Source organism: Coregonus clupeaformis, unplaced genomic scaffold, assembly GCF_020615455.1.
Source record: "Coregonus clupeaformis isolate EN_2021a unplaced genomic scaffold, ASM2061545v1 scaf2911, whole genome shotgun sequence".
NCBI classification, from domain to species: Eukaryota; Metazoa; Chordata; class Actinopteri; order Salmoniformes; family Salmonidae; genus Coregonus; species Coregonus clupeaformis.
The window spans coordinates 28,077-54,890 of NW_025536365.1; the positions used below are offsets into that span (position 1 = coordinate 28,077).

Here is a 26,814-nt window from a genome sequence, read left to right on the forward strand (position 1 = left end):
GACCTGAGGTTCCATCCTCATTCGCTACAGGATATTGGGAATCTATCAGGGAAAAAAGAGAGAAAGGTTTCTTTCAGAATGCCAATTTGTTTTTTAACTCATAGCACAATTGACCATTTAGATGGCTGATAGCTTTTCTTTGTTTCATAGAACAATGAACAGGACTTGGCATAGCACAATGGCAACTGAATACCATGATCAATGCAGTTATGGTTTGTGTATGTTTCTCTTAGTTGCCTTGAGAGCACCGACCTGAATGGAGGAAACAGCCTTGACAATAACTCATGATATTATTCTATACACCGTAATGTCCAACAACTTCATTGTTGCTTGGGGATAAAGCTGACAAAACACTGAAATGTGACCAGATCCATTTCACAATGACCACAAAATGTTGATGGAGGGGGCTACTCATTTTACTATTGGGCCGGTTGTTACAAAGACATAATGAAAGATGGAAATGTATTGTGCAGGACAGAACTTGCTGCTGACAGTCAGACTTGTCTGGGAGGCTTGGTCTGTAAAAGTATCTCCATGTAGCTATAGTAGACATAAAACAGCTGTCTGATTCAGAGAATGATAGCAAGTCAGGGTCTGGAAGAGGCATAATCTCTGCATGCCAAGTCCTGGCCTGTCTCTAGAGGGTTTCTGATGAAGCATTCATTATGAACTCTTTACTTACCAGGTAGGCTACACTGTGTCTTACTGATGAAAATACGCCTCGGAATTTAACTGAAATAGTGAGAGAACTGCTGAAATATATATATTACGTATAACAAGAGACATTCCCTCTCTACACCTATGCAGACTCCTCTTTCTCTCGCACACATCCTCTTTCTCTCACACACACACAGTAGAGCCTCCTCAACTGATGTTATCAATACACTACATACTTTTCACTTAGAGTGTGTAGTGCCATCTAGTGGTTTCTTCTTTACCTCACCCCACCTGACAAGAGGTAAGCAATTGGAGACCAAATTAATAATTCAGAAATAATTAGAAATGCCCTCTGTCAACCTGGACTCAAGGGTAGACGTAACATAGTAAAGATAAATCAGGCACACTCCAATTAGTATGATATGTTACGTTTCGTATGGTATGTATTAATTTGTGGATGTCCATCATCCATTTTGTATGATACGTTACGAATTACAATTCGTACAATATGTTTCGAATTTGCAAAACGTATGATACACTACGTGGACACCCCTTCAAATAAGTGGATTTGAATATTTCAGCCACACACGTTGCTGACAGGTGTATAGAATCGAGCACACCGCCATACAATCTCCATAGACAAACATTGGCAGTAGAATGGCTTTACTGAAGAGCTCAGTGACTTTCAACGTGGCACCATCATAGGATGCCACCTTTCCAACAAGTCAGTTCATCACATTTCTGCCCTGCTAGAGCTGCCCCGATCAACTGTAAGTGCTGTTATTGTGAAGTGGAAACGTTTAGGAGCAACAACGGCTCAACCACGAAGTGGTAGGCCACACAAGCTCACAGAACGGGACTGCCGAGTGCTAAAGCGCATAGCGCGTAAAAATCGTCTGTCACTGTCGAGTTCCAAACTGCCTCTGGAAGCAACATCAGCACAAGAACTGTTCGTGGCCGAGCAGCCGCACACAAGCCTAAGATCACTATGCGTAATGCCAAGCGTCGGCTGGCAAGTGTCGGCTGGAGTGGTGTAAAGCTTGCCACCATTGGACTCTGAAGCAGTGGAAATGCGTTCTCTGGAGTGTTGAATCATGCTTCACCATCTGGCAGTCTGACAGATGAATCTGGGTTTGGCGAATGCCAGGAGAACTCTACCTGCCCGAATGCATAGTGCCAACTGTAAAGTTTGGTGGAGGAGGAATAATGGTCTGGGGCTGTTTTTCATGGTTCGGCTTGGCCCCTTAGTTCCAGTTAAGGGAAATCTTAACGCTACAGCATAATGACATTCTACACGATTCTGTGCTTCCAACTTTGTGGCAACAGTTTGGGGAAGGTCCTTTCCTATTTCAGCATGACAATGCACCCGTGCACAAAGCGAGGTCCATACAGAAATGGTTTGTCAAGATCAGTGTGGAAGAACTTGACTGGCCTGTACAGAGCCCTGACCTCAACCCCATCGAACACCTTTGGGATGAATTTGAATGCCAACTGCGAGCCAGGCCTAATCGCCCAACATCAGTGCCCGACCTCACTAATGTTCTTGTGGCTGCATGGAAGCAAGTCCCCGCAGCAATGTCCAACATCTAGTGGAAAGCCTTCCCAGAAGAGTGGAGGCTGTTATAGCAGCAAAGGGGGGACAAACTCCATATTAATGCCCATGATTTTGGAATGAGATGTTTGACGAGCAGGTGTCAACATACACTACATGATGTTACAAATTCCAATTTGTTGTGGCTAACGTTAGCTAGGTGGCTAAGTTTAGCTAGGCTAGGGGTTAGGGTTAAGGTTAGGGGAAGGGTTAGCTAACATGCTAAGTAGTTGCAAAGTAGCTAAAAAGTAGTAAGTAATTAGCTAAAATGCTAAAGTTGTCCATGATGAGGTTCAAGTACGCAACTTTTGGGTTGCTAGACGTTCGTGTTATACGCCCACCCATCCAACCCGACTAAGTAACCTTCTGTTTTATGTAACCATACCAAACGTAACATATCATACTAATTTGAGTGTCCTGGATTTACATTTACTATGTTACTTCTAATCTACGAGACCAAGCTGCCTCTGTCTACCCATCCTGACTGTGTAAATTACCATATTATTTTATATTCTGTTACTCATAGCAATTCAGTGATCAAACACATTTGTGAACAGACAAACACTTTAGATTTAATCAAATATTCTAAGAAGCTACACTAAATTTCACACATTCGAAAACTACCCTTCAGGATAGAAAGTCTACCAAGCGCAGACCGCATTATTTCATATGCCTCAAAATTGCTTAGTCAGTCTTTACTAATCTGACGGGTCCTTAAATTTGAGGGTTGATATTGGCATTCAGATGGCACATTGTTCCTCGGTTGCTGGGAAGTTTCTCTTTTAGCGGAGTCTCCTGCTGTGCTCAGCATTTTGCATATTCTTTATGGAAAGTCTCCAGACCCTGGTCACTTAGCAACCACTTTTATTGTATTGAACACTTTCTCCCTGTGTTGTCCCTTACATAACATCAAACAGTGCAACCTGAACTTGCAGTGATTTCTGAACACGTGTCTTCTGTAACAGATTGGTGTCTTTGAAATTCCAGGTTAGAGTAAAATGATTTATCCCTGGTCAACGCCGCTTGATGTTTTTAAAAGAGGTTGAAGCAAAATGTGTGTAATGTTAGACACTTGAGAGTTTTCTACTTCCTTATTGTTGAGAAGTTCAATAGCCCTTCTTTTTTTTCTTCTTTTGCACCTGAACAGGTTATCGCTCATTCAATTTCAGGACTGAGATATCACAATGACCTCTAACAGTTATTTGGATCCTTCAACATCAGTTTATTTTAATAAAAAGACAGTATTTTCACACCTGAACTTGGCCACCATACGAAGCAAAGGCTTTATCCGTTTATTCTCCACATCAGGTTGATCCATGGAACTTGAAGCCACCAGATTTTTTCCTAAACTCTACACATCTCTGAGTGTCCTCGAAGGAAGAACACAAAAAATACATACACAACATTTACTGTCACTTGCCTCCAGTGAGACAGCCTTCAGAGTGGACAGAGTTACCCCAAACATTCTACTTACTGAGATTGACCAGAATAAGAAAGCTCAAGCAAACATACATCATACAGACCTCCTGGCTCTTTAGAATCCAAGCTGATGTTCGTTAAAACAGGGAAATACCCTCCTGTGACCTACAAGAACCCTAAACACATAACTTTAGACCGGGTATAGTGCGTGGAACATAACACCTCTAAACATGTTATTGTGATTTCTATTATTATGACAAAGATGGTACAAAATTGTTGTTAGTATAGATTTGAATATTAAGATGGTGAACAAATATATTAAAAAATTTTTTAAATATTTCATTTCAGCTTTCTGCTGATGATATGCCAAATATAGTTACTGCAGCTGAGGGATCCTGGTCACTTGAACTTCAAACTCAGCACCTGAGTATAAGTAAGTCAGCTTTCCTGGATATTGGTGTGGGGATATCGCTCTATTAGTGTAATTAGACAATTTCCTAAGCATCATCCATTTATCATTTGAAAGCTATGTCATGGCCTTTTATCAAAAACTATACCTACATTACACTGATGTTGCACAGAAAACTCAGCAACATCCTGCCGACTGTGACACTGGTTTTATTTATCTGAAAGGACCCAGATCGAACAGACATTTATCAAGGGAACCTTGGGGAAGATGGACACCTATAAGCCAACAGAGCCTAGATGGGAGGCCAGGCTCACACTCCCTAAATTGCTATGGCCTCAAAATCTGCCTCCTACACTGTGAGTGGGCTGGTTTATACCCAGCCTGCCATAGGGCCCGCACCATTTTAATTCAATGGTATGTTGTTTGGTATAGGTGAGTGTGTTGAATTAATAAGCACGTATGTTATTATGCTGTTAAACCCAAAAGTGCTAAAGCAAACGATTTGCCACCACTGTTTTGGTAAAAGTTAGTTGGGGGCTGGAGAAAATGTAACCACTCTTAAATTCATAGACAGAGATATGTGATATTATGATGACATCGATGATGTAAAATTATTGTTTTAACTATATGTTTTAAAGCTATAGGAAATATTAAGCTAATCTAAAGCTTAGAGCATAAGGCAGAAAACTGGCAATAAATATAGGAAAGTATAATCTGGGTGCGTTGTACTGATATAATTTTCTGAAGTATTTTCTTCTTTCAGAGACACAGGCAATGGTATGAGTGTACAGTGCTTTCATGGACAGAGTAGAGGAGAAGATCTCCAGCTCTTGGAAAACTGTCTGACACTTTGATCTCCTAGGTCGTCTATGGAGTCCACAGCTGTGCAGTGATAAGTGCATTGGCTAAAATGTCAGTGGCAACAAACCAAACAAGGAATTGGGAAGGATAAATATTTGCATTCACAGAAAGGAAAGTGGCTATAGCTCAACGAAAGTATTCAAGGTATCATGAAAATACAATAATATAGGCTAGACTATAGAGTTCATTGCAAAACAATTGCCCTTGCCATGACTCTTTTTGAAAGATATGGCTGGTTTAAAAATTAGCTAATAGGAATTTATTCTCTCAAGCCAATAGGCAACAAAGATAACCCAGTAACCTGGAAGGATAAATGCATTGAAACTCATTTCTAAAATGTAGGCTATATGCTATTAAGTGGACAATTGGAAAGAAGCTAATCTCGGTTAATCCAGAACTAATGTCTTGAGTAATTGGTCAGAGGCTCAATTAAATATGGGTCATACTGCAGTGGAGTGGAGAAGGAACAAAGAGCTCCAACCTCTCTCTTGCAAATTAGGCAAGTCTATAGGGCAAATGATCCTTCCCTTCGAAATTCTAAAGCACCGAACTAATGCTGCTCTTTATCTATCACATTCCGCTGTATCATGACAGATCTATGAAATACATTAGAAGTACAGTGTAGAGTCTGGTCACAAGAGATTAGAGAGCAGCCAAATAATTTTGAACCCAGAACTAAATTATTGCAAAATGGTTGTTCAGCATATGAAAGTTAATTTAGATTTTAGTTTATTGTAGACGCAACGTACAGTTAATATATATTTGGTATAGTCATAGGAACTCATCACAATCCTGGCAAGAAACCATGCTCATCAACTGAGCTACATCCCTGCCGGCCATTCCCTCCCCTACCCTGGGGATAATGGGCCAATTGTGCGCCGCCCATGGGTCCTCCTCTGTCATGCCGTGCTACAGAGCCTGGATTACAAGACATCCTGATATAAACATGCCCTACATTTGTAGGATATATACAAATCTCACATTTGAAAATTGTATATTTAGAAGTTGTAGCCTACACATTGTATTCCTGACCTGGGGGTAGTACCATGCAATCAGGATCAATTATTTCGCCAGCTTAAATATACAACAATAAATAAATTGGTTATGGTTAAATAAAAAAGCTAAACTTAGATATGTATTGTTAAATCAGAATTAGACTCATGACATGTGTCTTTCTATAAAATACATAAAAAATACCAATATTTAGACAAGTTAGCTATTGGAACTCCATAATCAAATGTTTCAGAGAAGAATTCCACAGATTTCCTAAACCTTGTTATAAACTGGGGTGGTTAAACCAAAATTATATGATATATTTTTCCCGTTGTAATTACGTGGTAACCAGTTTGTAAAAGCAATAAGGCACCTTATGGGTCAGGTATATGGTAATATACACGCAACAACTTAATCCAGGCACTCGGCAGAAACGGAAGTTAAGAGAGTCAAGTCAAATATTGAAAGGTATTGGTTTAAATCCCTAAACTCACTGGGTAACAAAAATTAACTGTCAATGTGCCCTTGAGCTAGGCACTTAACCCTAATTGCTCCTGTAAGTTGCTCTGGACAAGAGTCTCTAGTAAAATGTAAAAATGTAAGATGTTGCGTCATGCTTAAGAACATCCCTTAGCTGTGGTACATTGGCCATATATATCCCTCTGCACCAGAGACTATGGATATACTGACAAGATACAAGTCTCTCTGCCCTAACAAAACCTTTGTCAGCAAGGCGGGCTGTCTAGCTCCCGCTTATCCTTTCTTTGGATTGGTGGATACATCTCATTATTGTAATCCTTTTTTAATATTCGATTAGGGTTGTTGACGTCAACTGCCTGTATTCAATGGAGAGAGATGCAATGTTACTAGCCTCATGCCATGAGTATGCATATCCACCTCCAATATAAAAATTAAAAAAAATCTCAAAGTTGCCGGGATGTCACTTGTCCTACTTATATCAGTACACTCGTAACAACTTAACCATTACGAAACTAATCGATCAAATAAACCTCACGTAGCAAATAAGCCATTCATTTTTTTGTTGACTAAATTCGACACTCTCATTGACCTCCATACAAAAACTCCTTGCTTGGTGGGCGAAACAACGCTACCTGCTGTAGGGAGACAGATTTTCCGCCGAGTTGGGCCTCTTTCTCTTCCTCTGTCTGTTTGTAAACTGGTTTGACCAGGATGGCGCGCATTGGTCATGTCCACATTTTATCCCACAGGTACTTGTGCTTAATAATTACAATGTTATTTGTTGATGGGTGTTTGCCTAATATCTTTCTTCGTTGAATATTTATGTAATATTATGTCCTGATGTGTTGAAATGTATTATGTATTGGGTAGTGGTATTGAAACTAGTGAAGTATTGATTAGGCTATTTATTTTAATTGAGGAAATACCTGTTTTATGTGCATTTTGGATTATCCCAGTGTTAAGGGTTGGGTTCTTTTTTTAAAAACCTTATTAGCCTCAGGTGGCTCGTTTTCGGGAGAGTTCAGATAAACTCAGCTGTGTGAGGAATTGTAAGCACTTTGCCTAGTTTGAAGGCACTCTGCCTAAAAGGAAGCTAACCTTCTGCACCTGTAAATAAATACCACCATTTTGGGCATTTTGCACCTGACGGCCAGTGCAATCCGGTATCCCTGGGACGTCCCTAACCTAACCCATACCTTAACCATTTTAAATGTAAACTTCAATGGCTATTTATAAAAACATAGGCTAGCGTATTTATTATGAATTAAAATTACTATAAAATATATCATATATAATGAACATTATTTCAATAGATACCGCAGGATTAGAATTTATACAATTAATCTTGTGATTATTCTCATTATAAAATCAGTATGCGTGGGATACATTTTGTACCGTTGACCAATCAGTTTGAAAGAAAACAAGATAAGGATGCATCATGGGGCGGCGCTGTTTAGCGTGTGGGCAAACCCAAACCAAGCCACATGCGACACACGAACACTGCAAAAAAATTAATAACGGTAAGTTAGGCATTTTTTATAGTTCAATAAGTTGTTCATTTTAATACATTTGTATTACAAACTATTTTGTGACATTTATTTAACTTTTTGTTTTCTTTTACTACGACTTTTTACGAATAGAGCCTACAGAATGCTTGGCTTGGCTTGCTATGCTATGTTAATAACCATTCGTAATGATTATGGTTAGACTTTGACCTAATATCAGATACGTTTTTATTATAGGCATGGTTCATGTTGCATAGTATGGTGTAATGATAGTATAATACATCTATTGGCTGGAATAATGACGTTACAGCAACAGGTGATGGGCGTGTTTTGAATGGATACATTATTGATGGGCTTCCAGTTAAACCAATCGGTTGCTCGAACGTGAGCATAGTTTTACACAAACTGCACTGCAGTATTATTGTATGGGAATGAAACCGTCTAGTAAAATAATAGAACGCTCTGACCGCGCGACAGTCATCAGAAGCCCTGGATTGTGAATATTGGATAACATGTTACTGGACCTCGTGAACACAGATCCGCATATTCAGAGTGGATAGATGTAAGTGATGCCCCGCAAGAAAATATCTGGCTGGACGGAACGGTTGTAGCCTATGATAAAGATTCATGCCGCAATTTGAGAGCCTGGTATCACGTCAAGTGACGTTGCTGGCTGTCAGCATCTGTATGCCTATCGACTTAATTTTAATTTGCGCGCCTATCCTTGGCAATAGGCTTGTGCATTGCTGCCGCCTAAAATTCAAGTGTGTAGCGTACCTTGACAAAGTCCGGTATTTCTGCATGGTATTTTCATTTCAGCCTATATAATTGAGGGTGTCCAATGAATGTCATGCGTTTGGCAGTACTCAGTTTATATGCTGCCCTCAATAAGTGAATAACACCTGGATAACTGATTTGATCACCTATATATATGCTATAGGTATTCTGTGTCGATTAAGTTTATGTGGTAGACTTATATTTGTGTCCTATCTTTGCTTGACTAAAGTAATATTTGTTTGGTTTTTAGGTCACTGCTGCAATCCATTTGGAATATAATCAGTGCCAATCATCTTTGTTGGAGAAGTGGACCAACCCATTTATTCCACCTGTTCTTCCCCACATGAGAAAAGATGGGGAATGGATTATCTGAACCACAGACTTTCCTCTCGAGAATCCCTTTCTTTCAGTCATTCCATATCGCCATTTTGGGACTGGACTCTGCAGGTAAAACGACTGTCCTGTACAGGTTACAGTTCAATGAGTTTGTCAACACAGTGCCTACCAAAGGCTTCAACGCAGAAAAGGTCAATGTGTCTTTGGGCGGCCACAGGACGGTGACCTTCCACTTCTGGGACGTAGGTGGTCAAGAGAAGTTGCGTCCATTGTGGAAGTCATACACACGCTGTACCGACGGCATCGTATTCGTGGTGGACTCTGTAGATGCCGAACGCATGGAGGAGGCTAAAACGGAGCTCCATAAGATCGCCAAGACCGGAGACAACCAGGGAGTGCCACTGCTGGTGGTGGCTAACAAGCAGGACTTGAGGCACTCTCTGAGCCTGGCTGAGATTGAAAAGGCGCTAGCTCTGAAGGAACTGAGCCCTGGCACGCCCTGGCACCTGCAGCCCACCTGTGCCATCATAGGAGACGGACTGAAAGATGGCATGGAGAGACTCCATGACATGATCCTTAAACGGAGAAAGATGCTCCGCCAACAGAAGAAAAAGAGATGATCAAGCAGTGAACTGAATCTCTTGTTTTAAATGAAGGACACAAGATGTTCTCGCACCTGGGTGGATATAGGAGTTCTCCCACAGGCTTGGCACACTGAGTTTTATCAGTCAATGTTAAACTGTAGGTATATCGTGTCTCAGACAGCAAAATCTCTTACTTCATCTTAAGTATTTCTTTCTTTTTAGTGGTTGAGAAAGCACTAGGAAGGTAAAGGATTTGGGGTTTATGATTAAATAATGGTTTTGATCCTTGGTATTAGACCATTAGTAATGGATACTTCAAAATCGAATACCAAAAATGACATGAGTTTGATGAAGAACAGAAATAATATGTCACTTTTCTCTAAAAAGGTTAGTGGAAGGACAACAAACACGGTCTTCCTCAAAGGGAACTTTTGAACCTTGTAAGCTACTTTTAAATGTTTTCTTCCCTTCTCAAAAGGAAGGTACAGTCTTGCGCTTTTTGTCTGTGTAGTGTACCTCTGCTGTCTGTTTGTTAATGCACTTTAGATGACCTTTTTTGATGATGGAGTTTACAGCCTTGATGTTTCCCAATAGAGCTTATTACACATAAAGAGTTTAGTTGCTTCAAAAGAAGCCAACTGTAATATGCTACTGTACTGGGTCCCTATTGGCCACATGGACAATAGATGGGATATGTTTTTCATGTTTTCATCTTTAATAAAGCCTCTTTACAGCACTGCTTTTGTTTTGTATGAAGGATATATTGCTATTTTGATTATTTGTCATAATATTTTTTGAGAAGTTCTGCAGATCTGATAAGCCTGATGAGATGTTTAAAATGTATGTCCTCTGATTCTCATATTTGAAAGACACTGAAGTAAATCAAAATGAGTCTTGGTTGCTCATGCTCACACTTTGTACTGATGGATAATGAATCTCCCTTATTTCTCTTTCTGAAAGTAAACAAGACGGATATGATTGAGGTGATGGTGGTTGAGTGTTTACTTGCAGTGTGATTATAGGGCCTGCAGTCCTTTTATGTTTTCTGGAGCCAAGAGGCTCAGTAATGCAGTCAGGGCAGTCTACTTTGTGTACGCCAGGCCAGACAACATACCCTGTACAACAGGCTGGGGCAGGAGGGGGCTGGGGAGGCAGAGCATGTTTGTGATGGGGAGAGGCTGTTGTCACATAGCTCAGTGAAGTGATGCCTGTTGCTCACCCATCCCTTTAGAACAATTGTAACCCTGTACTGTAGAGCAACAGGGGGAGCAACAGTTGACCTACTAAATATAGTCCTATATTTACATATGTTTCCCCTGTTGTTCTGTTCTTTACAATGCTCCACTTCAAGTGCAGAATTTGCTCTTGGTTCACCAGACATATTTGACAAAATTATTAGACCTGGTTGTAATGGTCCTGTATGTTATAGATGCCATTTCAATGTCCTTTCTTTCCTAATTCAAATGATATTAGTAATGTTAAACCTACACCACATTTTACAATGTCTATCTTTGATTGATATGCATCAGGTTTCAAAGAAAGACAGTACTGCCCTCAGGTCCACGATTAATGTTGAGGTGTCACTCCTTATCTGTGTTGAGCAACTCTTCCCAGTTTGTTTTCCAAGGAAGGAAACCCTGTTGGATGGCAGCAACATATTCCCGCTATTCCCACTTCCTGCTCTCCGTTCTAGGAAAGGGAAAGGGAGGTCTTGGGAGTGAGTGTGAGTCTGATCATGGGACTGGTCACTCCTTATCCCTGTTTTGGGGTCAGATCCTGATACGGGCCTGGTGGCAGGGTCTCTTCCCTTTGATCCGCTGATGTAATTAACTAGGGATTAGGATTGGACATAGCTTTGGAAATCCTCAAGCTGGTTTCCTTTCCCACACTGCTTTTGCTGACTCAATTATAAACTAACATGGAAAAGTAATATTCATGGCTGTAATGGCCGTCGTCACATGATATCCCTGTGCCCAACTAGTTTCCTGGACATCTAGGTGGTGGTTTTATTTGACCGCTTAGCCCTAGCTGAGGTCAGCTCGGTGACGATAGTAAGTCCCTCTCCTCAGTAACAGGATTACTGTAGGGAAGGCATTGTCTCACGTCTGCACTGGCAACTGTGAGTCGCGTTAGGAAGACAATGGTAGGAAAGGAGAAAACCACTCCTCATTCCACTAATCTACTAGCTAACCTTGAGATTAGGCATGTCGTGCTTCAACTCACTTTCTCAAAATGCAAGGAAATGTACATCAAGTCTGTCTCTGGAGCAAGTCAGAAGAAAATATGTTTTCTCTACCTGTGTAATAAAAATATATTTTCTCTAACTGTGTATACATTTTCAAGCTGTGTACACTACTCAAGGGAAGTAGCAATAATGCATAATCCTCTCTGCTGCTTATTATGCAGGGTTATCATAACAGGATTCATCTTTCTTTTTCCTGTCTTAGCGAGCGAGTGGCCTATTTACATGTGAATTCTTCTAGCGTTCTAGCAGCCTCTCTGAAAGTAGGGTGAACGGGGCCACCTGCAAGGGGAAAGAAAGGGGGAAGGAAAGACAGACAGAGAGAACTCTAGAGAATCTTGCTCTTGCTCTTCATTGGTGTAAGGAAGCTCTCTTTCCATTAATCCTCAGAGGCATGAAAAGAGAGACTGAGAAAAAGTTAACAGGACCAGATGGGCGTATAACAGGGTTCCCCAACTGGTGCCCTGTGGGTGATTTTATTTGGCCCCCAAGTTTTCTGAGCAAAAAAAAGAATAGACTGCAAACACCAGCAAATCAGATCCAAGTGATTTTAATTTGAAAATAATATTCTTTGTCATTATGTTCTGGCCCCCTGACCATCCGCTCAAGAAAAAGTCAGCCTGCGGCTTAATCTAGTTGATGATCTCTGGCGTATAATCTATCGTTGGTCTCATAGATCCATGAATTAGCCTATTAATTAGGGATTATAACTTTCTGTATCATTGTTCCTATTATGATGGTGTTCCTGGAAGTTATCAATTTAATATTCTGGGTCTTGGAAGTCATGGGAATTAAAGACCAATAACCATTGTGTTGTCCTTGCTGTTGTTGCTTGTGGTGATTATGTTGAAAAAATATTGCTCAGTTGGTTTGGATATCGTGCTGGCAATGTAAATATGATTCTATTATTCCTACAGAGTATCTGGGCTGTTTTGCTATGCATAGAAGTCAGTGCTGCCTGCCTGCATGGTCATGTGATGGCATCCCCTGCCTTACCCTGTGTGGAAGGCTCTGAAAGGCTCATTGTCAAGGTGATGATTTCTTTGTCAGCTCTGTGACTGAGAGGGCTTGAACGTCGGCAGCTGTGACCTGAATGGGAGACTGTCTATGTGAGAGAGGGGGACAGAGACAGAGAGATGATGTGTAGATTACTTTGTCATTCTCTCTGCCATTTGGCCATACACACACACACACGCACACACACACACACACACACACATACACATATAGTGTGTATAAAAAACTCCCACCAGTCTAGTCATTGTGAGGCACAAGCCTGTGAAATCTGGCTTTCGTTTCGTTTGTGTATGAAGGATTAGGACAGGGGAAAGACTGAGGTCCCCATAGCTTTGTAGTGGCTCCATTGTCTGGTGGCAAACGTCAGAGAAAGTTGTGACCTGTAAAGCAAGGGTTCAACTCAAATGACTGATTGTTTTGGTGAGGGGATGCTGGAAAAAATATATTTTGATGGCGGCAGCTCAAATCTAGATAGGCAAGTTATGAAGTATTTTTCCAATTATTGTGTCTCTCCCCAACTTGTTTACTTTGAACTCTGTTTCAGAAACATGACACATACATTGTTTTGTCTGGAAGGTCCCTCTCTGTTTCGCATTGATATTCAAATCAGCCTGTCATTGTTAACCTTTTAAATGCATATTAAGGATGTCGGACATAAAATGAAGTTGCAATCCAGGGTTCTTCTGAGAGGTTTGTTTAATGTGCTATACGATACAGAAGTTAATGCCGTTGCCCCTCATGACTTGGTTATCTTCTTTGTCCCATTGCATTAAATTCTTGTTCTATACAGTATGTCTCTAATGTCATATCTAATGGATGTGCTAGTAATCACATTGGATCATAATCTAACTCTTAAACATTAGTGTGCAGAATAACGTTTTTGACAACTTAACCCTAAATGCTCATGTAAGTCTCCCTGGATAAGAGCGTCTGCTAAATGACGAAAATGTAATTCTATTCCATTCCATTCCAGTTGACATATCAGGGGGTAGACATATCAGAAACGTCTCTATTTCTGTCCACAGAAGGTAGACATTTGGCAAGCCTTTTCTATGAGACACTGTGGGGGCACCCTAATATCTGCAAGGTAATTCAACAGCCGTGCCATAAAGACTATTTTTAGGAAGAGTTCATTAACTACAAAGAACATTGGGATTGAAAAATGGAACCAGACACTTTTAACAGAGTCTAGGAGTATTGATGTTGCCCTATCATTTACACTCACCACTGACTGGCTAGGGGTCCTCAATCTGTTTTTCGATTTCCATGGCACTCAGGGATGGCGCTCACTCTAGGAGCTCATTGCTTTCAGGCCGAGGCTCTCTGCTTTTTTACTCTGGTGTTTTAGAGGGGTGCTGTACGACTGCACCATCTGCCCCACAGCCACATCAAAGTCAAGATAAGAGAGCAATTGATTGGGTTCAGTGGAGTCTGCGTTTAATGGGTCTGCACTCAAGCATACCCCTTATCTGTCTCAGCACCTCTCTTTTTTTAATGGAAGTAAGAGGAGATGTCTGGTTAATCTATCTCTCTCACTCTGTCCTCAGCTGTCGGCATGGAGAGTTAGGAACTGTTAGCAGGCTGACAGAATCTGTGAAAAATAATTCAATTATCTTCAAACCCTTATCTTACAGTGTCAGGGCTTGATTTGTAGGCTACAGCTAGCAATTTGAACATTAGGGTTGTGTTCAGCTTTGAAGAATGTTGTTGAACCAAAACGTGTGTGCTAAAGTAACTTGCAAGAAAGGTCCCACTGGGCACAGACGTCAATTCAACGTCTATTCCACGTTGGTTCCAAGTCATTTCATTGAAATTATAGTGTAAAAAGACGTTGATTTAACCAATGTGTGCCCAGTGATACACAGCTGTGAAATATGTCAGCTAGTGAACCCAAATATACAATATTACAAGAGACATACATGAACTAGAATGATAGTGTAGGTTTCAAATGAAGTAGACACGGGACGGGACCCCTTACTCTCTCTTTCTCTCTCTCTCTCTCTCTCTCTCTCTCTCTCTCTCTCTCTCTCTCTCTCTCTCTCTCTCTCTCTCTCTCTCTCTCTCTCTCTCTTTCTCTCTACAAGTGAAAACTCATGGGGCGGTTATTGCCCTCTGAACCCCTTAGTCATAAATCAAACTAAATTAAAGTCAGGATCCCCAGTCCATCTGGTGCCCCACCCCCTGGTAGCAGAGCCTTGCCCTGCCGCTGCCCCTGCTCTCCCTCTGCATTCATCACTGCTTCTCTCTGGAGTGCTCACTCATCGGGTCCAACACACTGGAACCCTCCTGTCTAGTGAGGCGCAACAGGCTGCCAGGCAGAGAAACCCTGTTATCAGGAGGAAGCAAGGGGATTCTTATTTTCTTCAACTCAGGTTTCTTCAGATTCTCTCTCTCTCTCTCTCTCTCTCTCTCTCTCTCTCTGATGGATCATATGGAAGCAATTACTGTATGTTGCATGCAGAGTTAAGCCTCTCATCACTTTCTCTCCCACTGTTTTCATGAACCCTTCACTCTCAACTCACCCCAAATTCTTCAAGCATTCTCCCCTGCTTGGAGTGAAGACCAAATTAGGGTTATTTGCGAAACCACCACAGTATGTATGCTAATATGCTGTTTATCAATGACTGCTATTTGATAAGTCACAATCAGGATGTTACCAAAGAATAATGGACAAGTAGCAAGTTGCTAATTAATTGAGCCAATTAAATTGAGCAGAACAACTGTGACCTATCCAATGTGAAGATATACAGTGTGTTCAGTGTTGTTAGAATTATTTGGCATACTATTGGCCTAGAAGCTGCTCTATGGCATTGAGGGAAGTGAAGGGCCAGATAACCTGTAGTGGACTCCCTAGTAAAGCTGTGGTCTTATCTCCCTTTAAAGAGGGTAATCCTCTCGGTGTTACTGGTCATTTGCTATGTCCTTAGTGTGGCCATGTGACCCATATGCAGCTCTCTGACACCACTGACCAACACTTTCAGTTTCATATGAATTCAACATTTTCAGTATGTTGTAAGCTGTTTGGTATTGTTCTTTGAATTAGACCCAAGACCTTTAACACATCTTGGTTTGTCCTTGATTGCAATGAACATGCTAATCCAAGCATTTACAGTCCAACCAATATATACATTTTTAAGGCCTACTGTAAGAATAGGTAGAACTACAAGTGCAACAACATGCAGTGAGAGGACTGAGTGGATGGTGATTCTCTTGCCTAATGCATTAGACTTGGCATGCTAAAATGGACAAGCATCCAAAGGATGCTGCTCTGCCAACCTGAGACACACAGAACTCCTTGTGATCATTATGGCTGTTTTCCCTGTTCTTTTCTGTGGAAAACCATTATCATTTTCTACTGTATGAGCACAGGTGGTTCCCGTTCAATCTGTTTCCTGCTACTGCTATGGTCACAGTCTCTTTCCTGCTTTTACCTCTCACAACTTCCAAATAAGGTCAATAATGTAGACCTTTTCTAACACCTTTACACAAAAGTGTTTGCATTTCTTGAATTGATACATTAATAAAGAAATATATTGGGTTTTCTTACACCATAATTGTAACATGTGAACCATAGAAATACAATAACTCTATTCAATTTAATGTGTTCCTCATAACCAAAGAACATCCCATTGAATGAGAGAACGTCAAGATAACTTGATAAAAGTTTAATTGCTCTGTCTCTTTGAAAGGGACTTGACTCTCCACAGTTCCATAAGAAACTACTCCGCCCAGGCGTAGCTTCTTCTTCCATGGGATCAAACAAACAGATTCCTTTGAGCAGTACTTTGTTACAGAAATGAAAGCACAGCGATAATGACTTTGTGATGGTAGTTGAAACTCTAGCCGAGTCTCTCAGTGCCAGATCTGAGTCTGTAGACTGGAAGCTCATTAGCAGTATATCTCTCTTTCTGCACTGACTGAACACAATGTAGCTTTGTATCTATGCAGTCTGGGTCTTTGATACAGTGAGGCACTGTGCTGAGAAAGACAATCTGACTCAGGATGGCTCCACCTTTACCTCTCCCTGAAACCACAGAGGACACTTAGGGGTTGTCCATCATCCCCCCTCATCAAGGGCAAGGACAGTCCAGTGCCTATCTCCCCTTAAACATGAGCTCAAAAGAGATCGTAATTGTCATACAGATTTTCCACTAATGCAGTTGCATTTCATCCTACATATGTGGTCACAGATGAGATGACTACAGGTGCAATACCCCAATAGTGGAATCTGGTTCTTCACTTTGGGAAGTTTTGATACCCTGCTACTGACACTTCCCTTCTTCACTGGAAGGCTGGCATGCTTGTTGACATTGATCTTGAAGCGTGGCCCACTCGCTCTGGGCAACACAATAGCCTGGCAGGTAACTGGAAAAGTTTGAATGAGAGGAAAAATGAATTACTCAGAAACAGGAAGGCAATTAGCTAGCAGATGGGAAAAACACTCAGGGATGTTAGCCAAACGACACAGAGATGTCCGCTGCACTTAGGCTAACTATCTGTCACCGGGGATACATCCCATTCCATACTGCTTGATGTGGTGTGATGTTTATGTTGTATTCTGAGCTGTGGACCTTGAGACAATTACAATTGGCCTCTTGGTTAGCCGGACAGTAAGTCTGCAAAGGCTGTCATTCAGAGCCGAAGTGATTCTGCATATGTCTGTTCTCACTGACACCCAGTAAAGAATGATAATCCTCAATATAAGTTGAAAACCTATTTGAGATGGTTTGCATGTGAATTTATGGGAGAACCCCCACTGTATTGAGTTGTGGTCAGCAAATCCTAATATTCCCAAAACTTTGATAGAAAGTTGAAGAAAAGTAAAAGCCAAACCCTCTAAAACCCCATATTACTCACAAAGAACATATATGTTTGTATTTGTTAACACTTTGCTCACTCCTGAGTGTTATTTGAGTTCAACCTTCTCCTTGTCCTCACAATGGGCCCCTCCGGTGCGAGAAGGCATGGGTGGGTGGTGTTGTGATTTGGACTAGCTCTACTCAGGACCTGTTTCGCTAGAGCAGGTGCTTCCTTGTACAACCAGGAAGTCCTCACCAGCGGCAGAGCACACTGTTCACTGATGGACAAACAACAGGCATGTGGAGAAAGGGAACTCTCTGGGCAGGAAAACCCATTGCACATGATACCTCATCAGCTATTGTCAACATCTCAACGTTTTTGTCATGTGAGGGTATACCGCCAGAAGATCTGGAGATCATCAATGATAGAAATACAGTGGTTTTATTTTGGCATAGAATATGACATTTTTTTGACTTGCTGTAAGTTTGGAAGAAATATTCATGGTCTGTCATGACAATAGTCAAGTCAACATTTCATCATTCCTAAACAAAAGATGCAAGACCAGTCTATAAGGAAGCGGTTTGATTTTGAACCACATAGGGAAATCCCTGTCCACATACCACTCAGATTCCACACCGCCTATGACGCTTCGAGCTATTTGAATTGCTAGTGTGCCATCAATTGTCGTATACATTAGTGGATGGTGTCCTATTTCTGCACAGTTGCTAATGGAGAGAGGGATAATGTGGGCTGGTTCTGTTTTATTCCCCCATCAGCTGTCCTGTCTCACAGCAGGGGGGATACCCCCATTCCCCCTTTTCTCCCTCTCTCCCCATTCTCTGTCACACACCCAGTCTACGCAGAGAGACAAGCGGTGCTATAGGCTAGGGAAGTAGGTCACAACCCAGCCAATAAAACACGTGTCCATGCAGAGCACAGGAGGTTGGTGGTACCATAATTGGGGTGAACGGACTCCTGGTAATGGCTGGAGCAGAATTAGTGGAATGGTATCAAATATACCAAACACATGGTTTCTATGTGTTTGATGCCATTCAATTTGCTCCGTTCCGGCCATTATTATGAGCCGTTCTCTCCTCAGCAGCCTCCTGTGATGCAGACAGAGCAAGAGATGTGTCCTACTTGAACTCCAATAGAAAGAAAGACATTCTGAGCCTCGGGGACCTGAGTGGAGTAAGATTCAACAGAGAGGTCACACTGAGGATTGTGTTACTGATCATACCCAATCTACCAACTAGCCGAACATTTGTTGAAGGCTGTTTATTCGCCATTGACACAAGACGTGCTATGGTTCTCAGTTATCTAACTAACCTTTTTCATAACACTCAGAAAATCAACAACTTCCTCCTGGCACTTATAAGAACGAGCTTTCCCCAGAAATGGGGATGTCCTTTCTGATGGATTGCAGGAGGTCTCCCTAAATGAACATTTGAATTATGCAGGGCGACATTTTGACAGGTCAGAGTATAATTTCCTGTTAACCCAATCACTGGACAGATTAATGGACATTTAGATTTAGATCCATGGAAATTAGGCCCTGTGGTTCACATTGTGGACATTGACCAATTGAGATCTGTCAGCTTAATGGGAAAGACAGTAAAGACAGTAAATAATAAACAATCTCAAACTGGCTTATTGTGTGTTTATTACATAACAAGTCTGCCCTGTAAGTTTAAAGGATAGTCAATGCTCACATCGCTCACAATGACTTGGTTTAGTCATTCAGAAGCACCAATGTGAAAACAGCCCTCCCTCTAACAGTAATGACCAGCTGCACCTCGTAAGCAAACAAGACACCATTCATTATGAGATAACCCGCCATGATGTCATTAAACAAACAAAGCAGAGAACCTAATAATAACAAAACTCTCCCTGATGTTTTGTTGACGTTGTCCTTACCAGTGGGTGTTAGCTCATCCACAATGGTCAAAATCTAACTCCAAACCCAATGTTTTGTGCCATGCAGTCTAACACAACAGTCATTACATGTAGTGGTGCTAAACATTGACTGCTACAGGTACCTACCAGCCTGTGGTCTCATTCAAAGATACTATTATATAGTAGGCCTCTGTCATTTTCAGCTTTGCCGAAATTACAGTTGTCAGTATGATACTTTTGAGTGTAATGACCCAGGATTAGAGCATCAGGTGTGTGTTTGTGTATGTGTGTGCGTGTGCGTGTGTGTGTGCGTGTTCGTGTGTGTGTTCTGGGTTGCATGTCCCGCTCTTCCCATTTATTCTAAAGTTTATACATTCAGAATGTTGGCACTCCTGCATCATTCTAGAAATCATCATCACCATGACAACCATTTCTAAGTCATCTTTTGACAATACATGATGCATTATGTTCATCACATCTGTAGGCCACTGACTGAGCAAGAAAAGGCCACTAGACAAGACTGTAAGGAGACCATCTGTTGAGGGTTTGTGTATCTTCTGTTTGTTGTTTATCATTGGCTTGGTTCTGTGTGTACAGTTGCTTGTGTGTCCACTTTCTCACTGATTGTCTTTCTTTCAACAAGCAGCTCATGACGTCTGTGGATCACATGAAAGAGGACAAGTGAAAAGAAAGTCCAGGATGGCCAGATCAAAGGAAAGAATGGAGGGAGAGATGGAGGAGAAGGTGACAAGAGACAGCGAGAGCGAAGAGAAAGGGGAAGATTACTACAGAACAGAGGGAGAACGGATGAAGAAAGCAAAAGCCGCCATTGTGGCAAGATTATCAGCAAGAGAGGAGAAACTTGACAGGAGTAAGGTGGCGATGGACAGAAAGGAACAGGAGATGAAGGAGGAGATTACGAGGATGAAGGAAAAGTGGGAGAAGTTACACGAACACGAGGGGATAGTCTTGGAGGGATTGGAAGTGGTCAGAGAAGACAGGGCACAGTTAAATGAAGAGAAAGAGGGGATTCAGAAGGAGATGGAGATCATAAAAAATGAGAAAAGGCAGATTGCGAGAGAAATAAATGATTTGAGGAGACAAAGAGTGCAGGCGGTGTCGTACAGACAGATGTTGGAGAAAGAGGAAGATGAGCTTAGGGAGGAGAGGTTGGAGATGAAGGACGCTGGTGAGCACATTGAGAAGGAGCTAATGGAGATGTTACTTGAAAAGGAGGAGATGCTCAAGGAGAGAGAGAAGTTTAAAGAAAAGAGAAAGAAAGAGGAGAAAAAGATGAAGAAAGAAAGGAAGGTCATTGACTTGGCACAGATGTTTATGAGTGAAGAGTTAAAGGCCATAGAAAAAGAGTGGAAGAAGCTAGAAAAAGAAAGGGAGGCATTAAGGAGGAAGAGAGACAGGATGCTTAAAGAGAAGGAGTCAATTAAGGAGAGGAGCGAAGAGGAAGGAGGAAGAGGGGCAAGAGGAGGGGAGGGCGTGGAGGAGAGCAATACGAGTTAGTCATCACTCATTCTACTGAACCGCAACATTAAAAATGACTTTATTTCTTACAGCATTAAACAAACGCAGCATGAAACTCCTTAACCTTCCACTATTGTTGTTAATATCCTTAAATGTCAGCTCTAGTTTAATGTTAAGTTAACAGTATATTCTTATCATCAAGAAATAATACTTTATTATTGTGGACTGAACTATAGCATGCTAGTTGCTCTGCCTGTTTTCTGAGATATGCTTGCCTGGAACTACAATTCTTCAGAGATATAGTTGCCTGGAACTTGAGGACTTCCAATGGCGGCCTTTGTTATTGGTTGAGTTGTGTAAAAGCATAGTGGTGACAGGCTGTACCATAAGCTACATTCCACAGAGTTACTGAAGAGAGAGGTGTGAGGCCTCTGTGGCTGGTACAGTGTGGGTCAGGTGAGGTGAGGGTAGGGAGTGCATTGTATTAAATCACTGCTCTGAGTTGCCCTTAATTAAGCACAGATCTAGAATCAGTTTATGCTCCCTTAATCCAGTGTTTGCTAGCACATATTACAGTGCACAAGACTGACCTTAGATCAGCAAATGACTATAGAGAGCAGTGTTTAGCAGCACTTAAGTATTAGGAGTGGCACTTTTATGTGGATACTTCCTCCTACACCTTAAAATAGAAATGTTGCTTATAGCCCAATAATTCTTCACAGTGTGGGTATTCAGTTATGTCCTCCCAAAATGGGCGTCAACATGTCTGCAGGCCAATCACTCCAATAGGAGGTTGATGGTCAAGTTTAGGAATGCTTCAAATGTATATTTTCAGGAGAATGTAGACTATACACTGAACATTTGTTATTTAGTGTATCCAGTTGAATGGATGCAACACTTACTTCTAACTGAAAACATTTGAGATATGAAGCATGCTATTTGGATCATTTGTGGTTTATGAGGCTCCGCTCTAATACTGTAATATCTGCTGTAATACTGCAAGATTCCAGTGGTATGTGCTACATACGACCCATTAATATGAAAAACTCCTGGGGATTTTAAAACAGGGTTAAACCATTTAATGGATTCAAAGTCATATTTCCCCTTCAAAGTCATATTTTGGCCATCTTTAAGATGATCTCATGGGGTAATTTATTGAGTAATGCTTTCCCATATTTGCATCAATCCCCCAAAGACTACATATCCTCTGCCCACATTAACTATGGCCAAAACTCCAGACTGTTCACTTCATAAATTATTCATGACTTTAGAAGACACCCAATTACAGTGTGTGCTTTTGGAGCAGAGGGGCCAGAGGACTAACATTAACTGTGGTTTTCAACAATAAAGCATACAAATAAACCTCTTTGATATGGATGCAATGGGGGAATTGGGAGAGGGCAAAATCAACAGCAGTGCAGTGCAGAGGAATTCATAATACAGCAATTACAACCGATGCATACATTCCCACTCCTTTGGTTTATGCCAAGTGTCTGGAGGGAATGTTTCTACTGTCAGTAGGAGGAGAGAGAGAGAGAGAGACTTCTAGGATTTGTTGGGGGTAAACATCACTGAGTGCTATAAGGAGATGTATTTGAGAAAAGTGTTTTGGTGAGTGCTCATGCAGCCCAGCCTCTCTTAATGCTATTCTCTTAAGGCAGCTTAGTAAGTGGATAGCAGCATAATATTTGGTGCCTGTGAGACTGTCTATAGACTACGGGGGATCATCTACTACCAATATTTGTGTTTTGAAAGGGGGAAGCTTTCTTTTTATGGCGGTTCACGGTGCTTCAAATGTAACTAGAATAACGTCAATGGCTTTATCCCTTTGATGTTATTTTCATCTTTAACAACCTCATTTCATTGCCTTCAGGGTTGGCACAGTGGGGCAAAACTGACCTGTGAACTTTAGGCATGAAATTAGACTGATGAGTTTAAGTAATTCACAGCAAGTCCTTCAAAGCACCTTGCTGTATTTCTGGTATATATTGCCGTATGTAGCATGGCTTGGCTATAATTAAAAGATACATGCAAACAGTGGAGATTTACAGTTTTATTAGTTTGTGGATATTATGTTATTCTGAAAAAGTAGTAAAAGGTTTATTTTTAAAGGAGTAGTTCAGTATTTTACATCTTAATTTTAGATGGTTCCTCACCCTGAAAGTAGTCTATGGGCCAAGATAAACTATAATCCATGGTTCAGTTTTCTTTAAACAGCCAATACAAACTTCAGCTAACCTTAGCCACCACAAGCTAACAATCAATGGAAGGGATGAGGGCATGTGAGCATGCAAAAAAAAAATCAAATCAACTCCATATTTGGTTTGATGTTGCTTAAAAGTGATTTGGCCATTTTTTATATTACATGGTCACATGCCCCCATCACTTCCATTGATTGTTAGCTTGTGGTGGCTAAAGTTTGCAACATTTTGAACTATGGATTACAGTTTCTCCTGACCCATAGGCTACTTTAAGGGTGAGAAACCATCTAACATCAAGTTGTAAAATAGCGAACTACTCCTTTAAGAGGGTCATCTTCTTCTTTTCTTTGTATTTATTTTCTTCATATTACAGTTTTTTCCAACTGCTTACACACGTTTTCAAAACTATGTCGCCTTTTTTCAAAACTCTACACACAATTCCCAAAACTGCACACACAAAATGTAAAATGCCTCACATCTCCTTCAAAATGTAACACTGCAATCAAAATGCCAAAAACACATGTCAGAATGAAGCATTCGCATCAAATTGCAAACACTACTTTCATAATAGTACATTTTTGGATATACCATATAAACACTGTTGTTCTAAATCTAAAGCTCTTTGGTCTTTCATAGGCTTATATCTACATTTCAATACAATGTTCTACAGTGAAAGTAATCTGCTGAGAGGGGTAACAAGTACACTGTAAACACCAATGCAATGTAGAAACAGAAAATATTTATTAGGCCAAACATTACTGTTGTATACAGCAGCATACAACAAAACCATAAACATATGTAAACCAAAAGTATATTCTTTAGAATACAGTAAAGAACACAATTGTGTGTGGGGGGTCCCGGGGGGGCAGTCCAGGAAATGGTAGTGGGGGGCAGTCACCAGTGCTAAGCTACGCTTCATCTCTTCTCCGGGCTGGGTCTGGCCACAATACTTCGTCCACATCACAAGATAAGTTTTCTCTTGCCAAACATCGAGGGAAGTACTGTATCTCCTAGCATGGCGTATCCAACCTTGGACAGAGGCTTTCCTCTATGTCCCCACATGCGTCCTCCATTGCCTGGAGAAGCGGCATGCGGGCATAGGGTTGGCGATCATACACTTTCCAGCGCCAGGCTGAGAAGAATTCCTCTATGGGATTTAGAAAAGGTGAATATGGGGGGTAGGTACAAAACTACAAATTGTGGATGGGTGGCAAACCAGTTTTGGACCAGAACAGCCCGGTGAAAACTAACATTGTCCCATATAACCACAAATCTAGCAGGCTCCTGATCTGGATCAGGGACAAGCATTGTGTAAATTGCATCCAGAAAAGTGAGCATATGGCCGGTGTTGTACGGACCCAGTGTGGCATTGTGATGGAGGACCCCGTTTTGAGTGATGGCAGCACACATAGTTATATTACCCCCACGCTGTCCAGGGACATTGGTAATTGCCCTCTGTCCTATTACATTTCTTCCGCGGCGCCTGGTTTTGGTGAGGTTGAAGCCAACCTCATCCACATAAATACATTTACATGGGCATCCATCTCCAATACTCTCTGTAACAGACAAAATGATATACAGATGAGTAAATATGGTATGTCTGAAGTACTGGAAGTAGTGTTGCATACATACCTCTACAAAGTCATGTCGCAGATTCTTGACTCTGTCAGAGTTTCTCTCAAATGGCACCTTGTAAAGTTGTTTCATCGTCACTTGGTGCCATTGGAGGATGCGTTGTATGGTCGACAGGCTTACAGCATTGATGTTGTTAAATATGGTGTCATTATTCAAGATATGTTCTCTTATCTCTCAAATCCTAATTGCATTATTGGCCAAAACCATATTTATAATTGCAGTCTCTTGTACATCTGTAAACAAGCGTCCTCGTCCTCCATGATGTCTTTGCCTTTCCACTCTGTACAGAATTCAAACACAGTATGTGTTCAGCATAGGAACTGTAAACAATGTACACAAAAATGTAGTACAGCATGATAACCAACCTCATTCATTCAATGCAGTGCAGTAAATGGATGGCTTAGAGTTACAAATGTTTATGCAATACTATGCAGTCATACGTATTTTACAGTACATTACTGTAATGCTAAAATAGTCATTAGATAGTTGCATACCTGTTCTCATTTCTGAAGGTTCGAATTATGGACGCCACTGTAAATCGACTCAAGTTGGGCTGGACTCTCAGTCCAGCCTCTCTCATGGTCAAACCGTGGTTGATCACATGATCAACAAGTGTTGCCCTAATCTCATCAGAGATGGCTCTCCTTCCTTCTCTTCTTTGCCCTCGTCCTCGTCCTCTTCTTCCTCTTCCTCTTCCTCTTCCTCTTCCTCTTCCTCTTCCTCCTACTCCTCCTCCTCTTCCAACTATTCGTCTTTGAATTTGTCCTCGTTGTTGTCCCCTGCCTCTCCCTCCTACTCCTCTTGCTCTCTGTCCATTGTTGGCATCCATTGATCAAAACAGTCCTATACTACAGTAAAGCAGTGATTGGTTAGTGATCAGTTAAGCAATTAGTGTTTGCACATGTGAGGAGTGTGTGTGTGTGTCCTGGTGAATAAGTGTAGCATTTTGATTGGTTGTGTTTGGAAAAGGAAAGCAAGTCACTTCCTGTTAGATTTTTGTGTTTTAGGTAGAGAATTGTGTGTAGTGTTTTGAAAAAAGTGTTTTATGCAATTGACAACTGAGTCAAAGGCTGAGAAATAGCTTATGGTTTTGGAGATTTGGTGTGTAGTTTTGCACTTTGAGTGAGAGGTTTCAAAAATCGTGTGACATGAAAAGATTTTGTGTGTAAGCAGTTGGAAAAAACTGTAAGAGGGTTGTTGGTTTTCAGCCCATTGGGGTTTTACAGTTTTTTCCAACTGCTTACACACGTTTTCAAAACTATGTCTCCTTTTTTCAAAACTCTACACACAATTCCCAAAACTGCACACACAAAATGCAAAATGCCTCACATCTCCTTCAAAATGTAACACTGCATTCAAAATGCCGTAAACACATGTCAGAATGAAGCATTTGCATCAAATGGCAAACACTTCTTTCATAATAGTACATTTTTGGATATACCATGTAAACACTGTTGTTCTAAATCTAAAGCTCTTTGGTCTTTCATAGGCTATATCTACATTTCAATACAATGTTCTACAGTGAAAGTAATCTGCTGAGAGGGGTAACAAGTACACTGTAAACACCAATGCAATGTAGAAACAGAAAATATTTATTAGGCCAAACATTACTGTTGTATACAGTAGCACACAACGAAACCATAAACATATGTAAACCAAAAGTATATTCTTTAGAATACAGTAAAGAACACAATTGTGTGTGTGGGGTCCCGGGGGGCAGTCCAGGAATTGGTAGGGGGTGGGCAGTCACCAGTGCTAAGCTACGCTTCATCTCTTCTCCGGGCTGGGTCTGGCCACAATACTTTGTCCACATCACAAGATACGTTTTCTCTTGCCAAACATCGAGGGAAGTATCTCCCTAGCATGGCGTATCCAACCTTGGACAGAGGCAACCTCTATGTCCCCACATGCGTCCTCCATTGCCTGGAGAAG

At 41.2% G+C, this 26,814-nt stretch overlaps 2 protein-coding genes across 4 annotated transcripts; both read left to right on the forward strand.

Annotated features, from left to right (window-relative positions):
* Positions 1 to 7,831: 7,831 nt before the first annotated feature.
* LOC121560546 (ADP-ribosylation factor-like protein 4A) lies at positions 7,832 to 10,348 on the forward strand. 2 transcript variants are annotated; one of them, XM_041873486.1, is made up of 2 exons: positions 7,832 to 7,930; positions 8,943 to 10,348. In XM_041873486.1, exon 2 carries the CDS (start codon positions 9,046 to 9,048, stop codon positions 9,646 to 9,648), a length of 603 nt encoding a protein of 200 aa, XP_041729420.1. In that variant the 5' UTR covers positions 7,832 to 7,930; positions 8,943 to 9,045; the 3' UTR covers positions 9,649 to 10,348. The 2 variants fall into 2 exon arrangements, with proteins under 2 accessions (XP_041729420.1, XP_041729419.1); XM_041873485.2 differs by lacking the exon at positions 7,832 to 7,930 and adding an exon at positions 8,324 to 8,477.
* Positions 10,349 to 20,019: 9,671 nt separating this feature from the next.
* On the forward strand, positions 20,020 to 21,153 carry LOC123489264 (trichohyalin-like). 2 transcript variants are annotated; one of them, XM_045219940.1, is made up of 2 exons: positions 20,020 to 20,089; positions 20,214 to 21,153. In XM_045219940.1, the coding sequence occupies exons 1-2, from the start codon at positions 20,023 to 20,025 to the stop codon at positions 21,083 to 21,085; spliced, it is 939 nt and encodes a 312-aa protein (XP_045075875.1). In that variant the 5' UTR covers positions 20,020 to 20,022; the 3' UTR covers positions 21,086 to 21,153. The 2 variants fall into 2 exon arrangements, with proteins under 2 accessions (XP_045075875.1, XP_045075876.1); XM_045219941.1 differs by having other exon boundaries at positions 20,028 to 20,111; positions 20,214 to 21,152.
* Positions 21,154 to 26,814: the final 5,661 nt, after the last annotated feature.

Bases quoted from the DNA above. Each gene is read 5' to 3' on its own strand.
- LOC121560546 (XM_041873486.1), top strand. From the start codon at position 9,046: ATGGGGAATGGATTATCTGAACCACAGACTTTCCTCTCGAGAATCCCT.
- LOC123489264 (XM_045219940.1), top strand. From the start codon at position 20,023: ATGATGCATTATGTTCATCACATCTGTAGGCCACTGACTGAGCAAGAA. The intron at 20,090-20,213 runs GTAAGGAGACCA...TTCAACAAGCAG, and splicing joins AAAGGCCACTAGACAAGACT to CTCATGACGTCTGTGGATCA.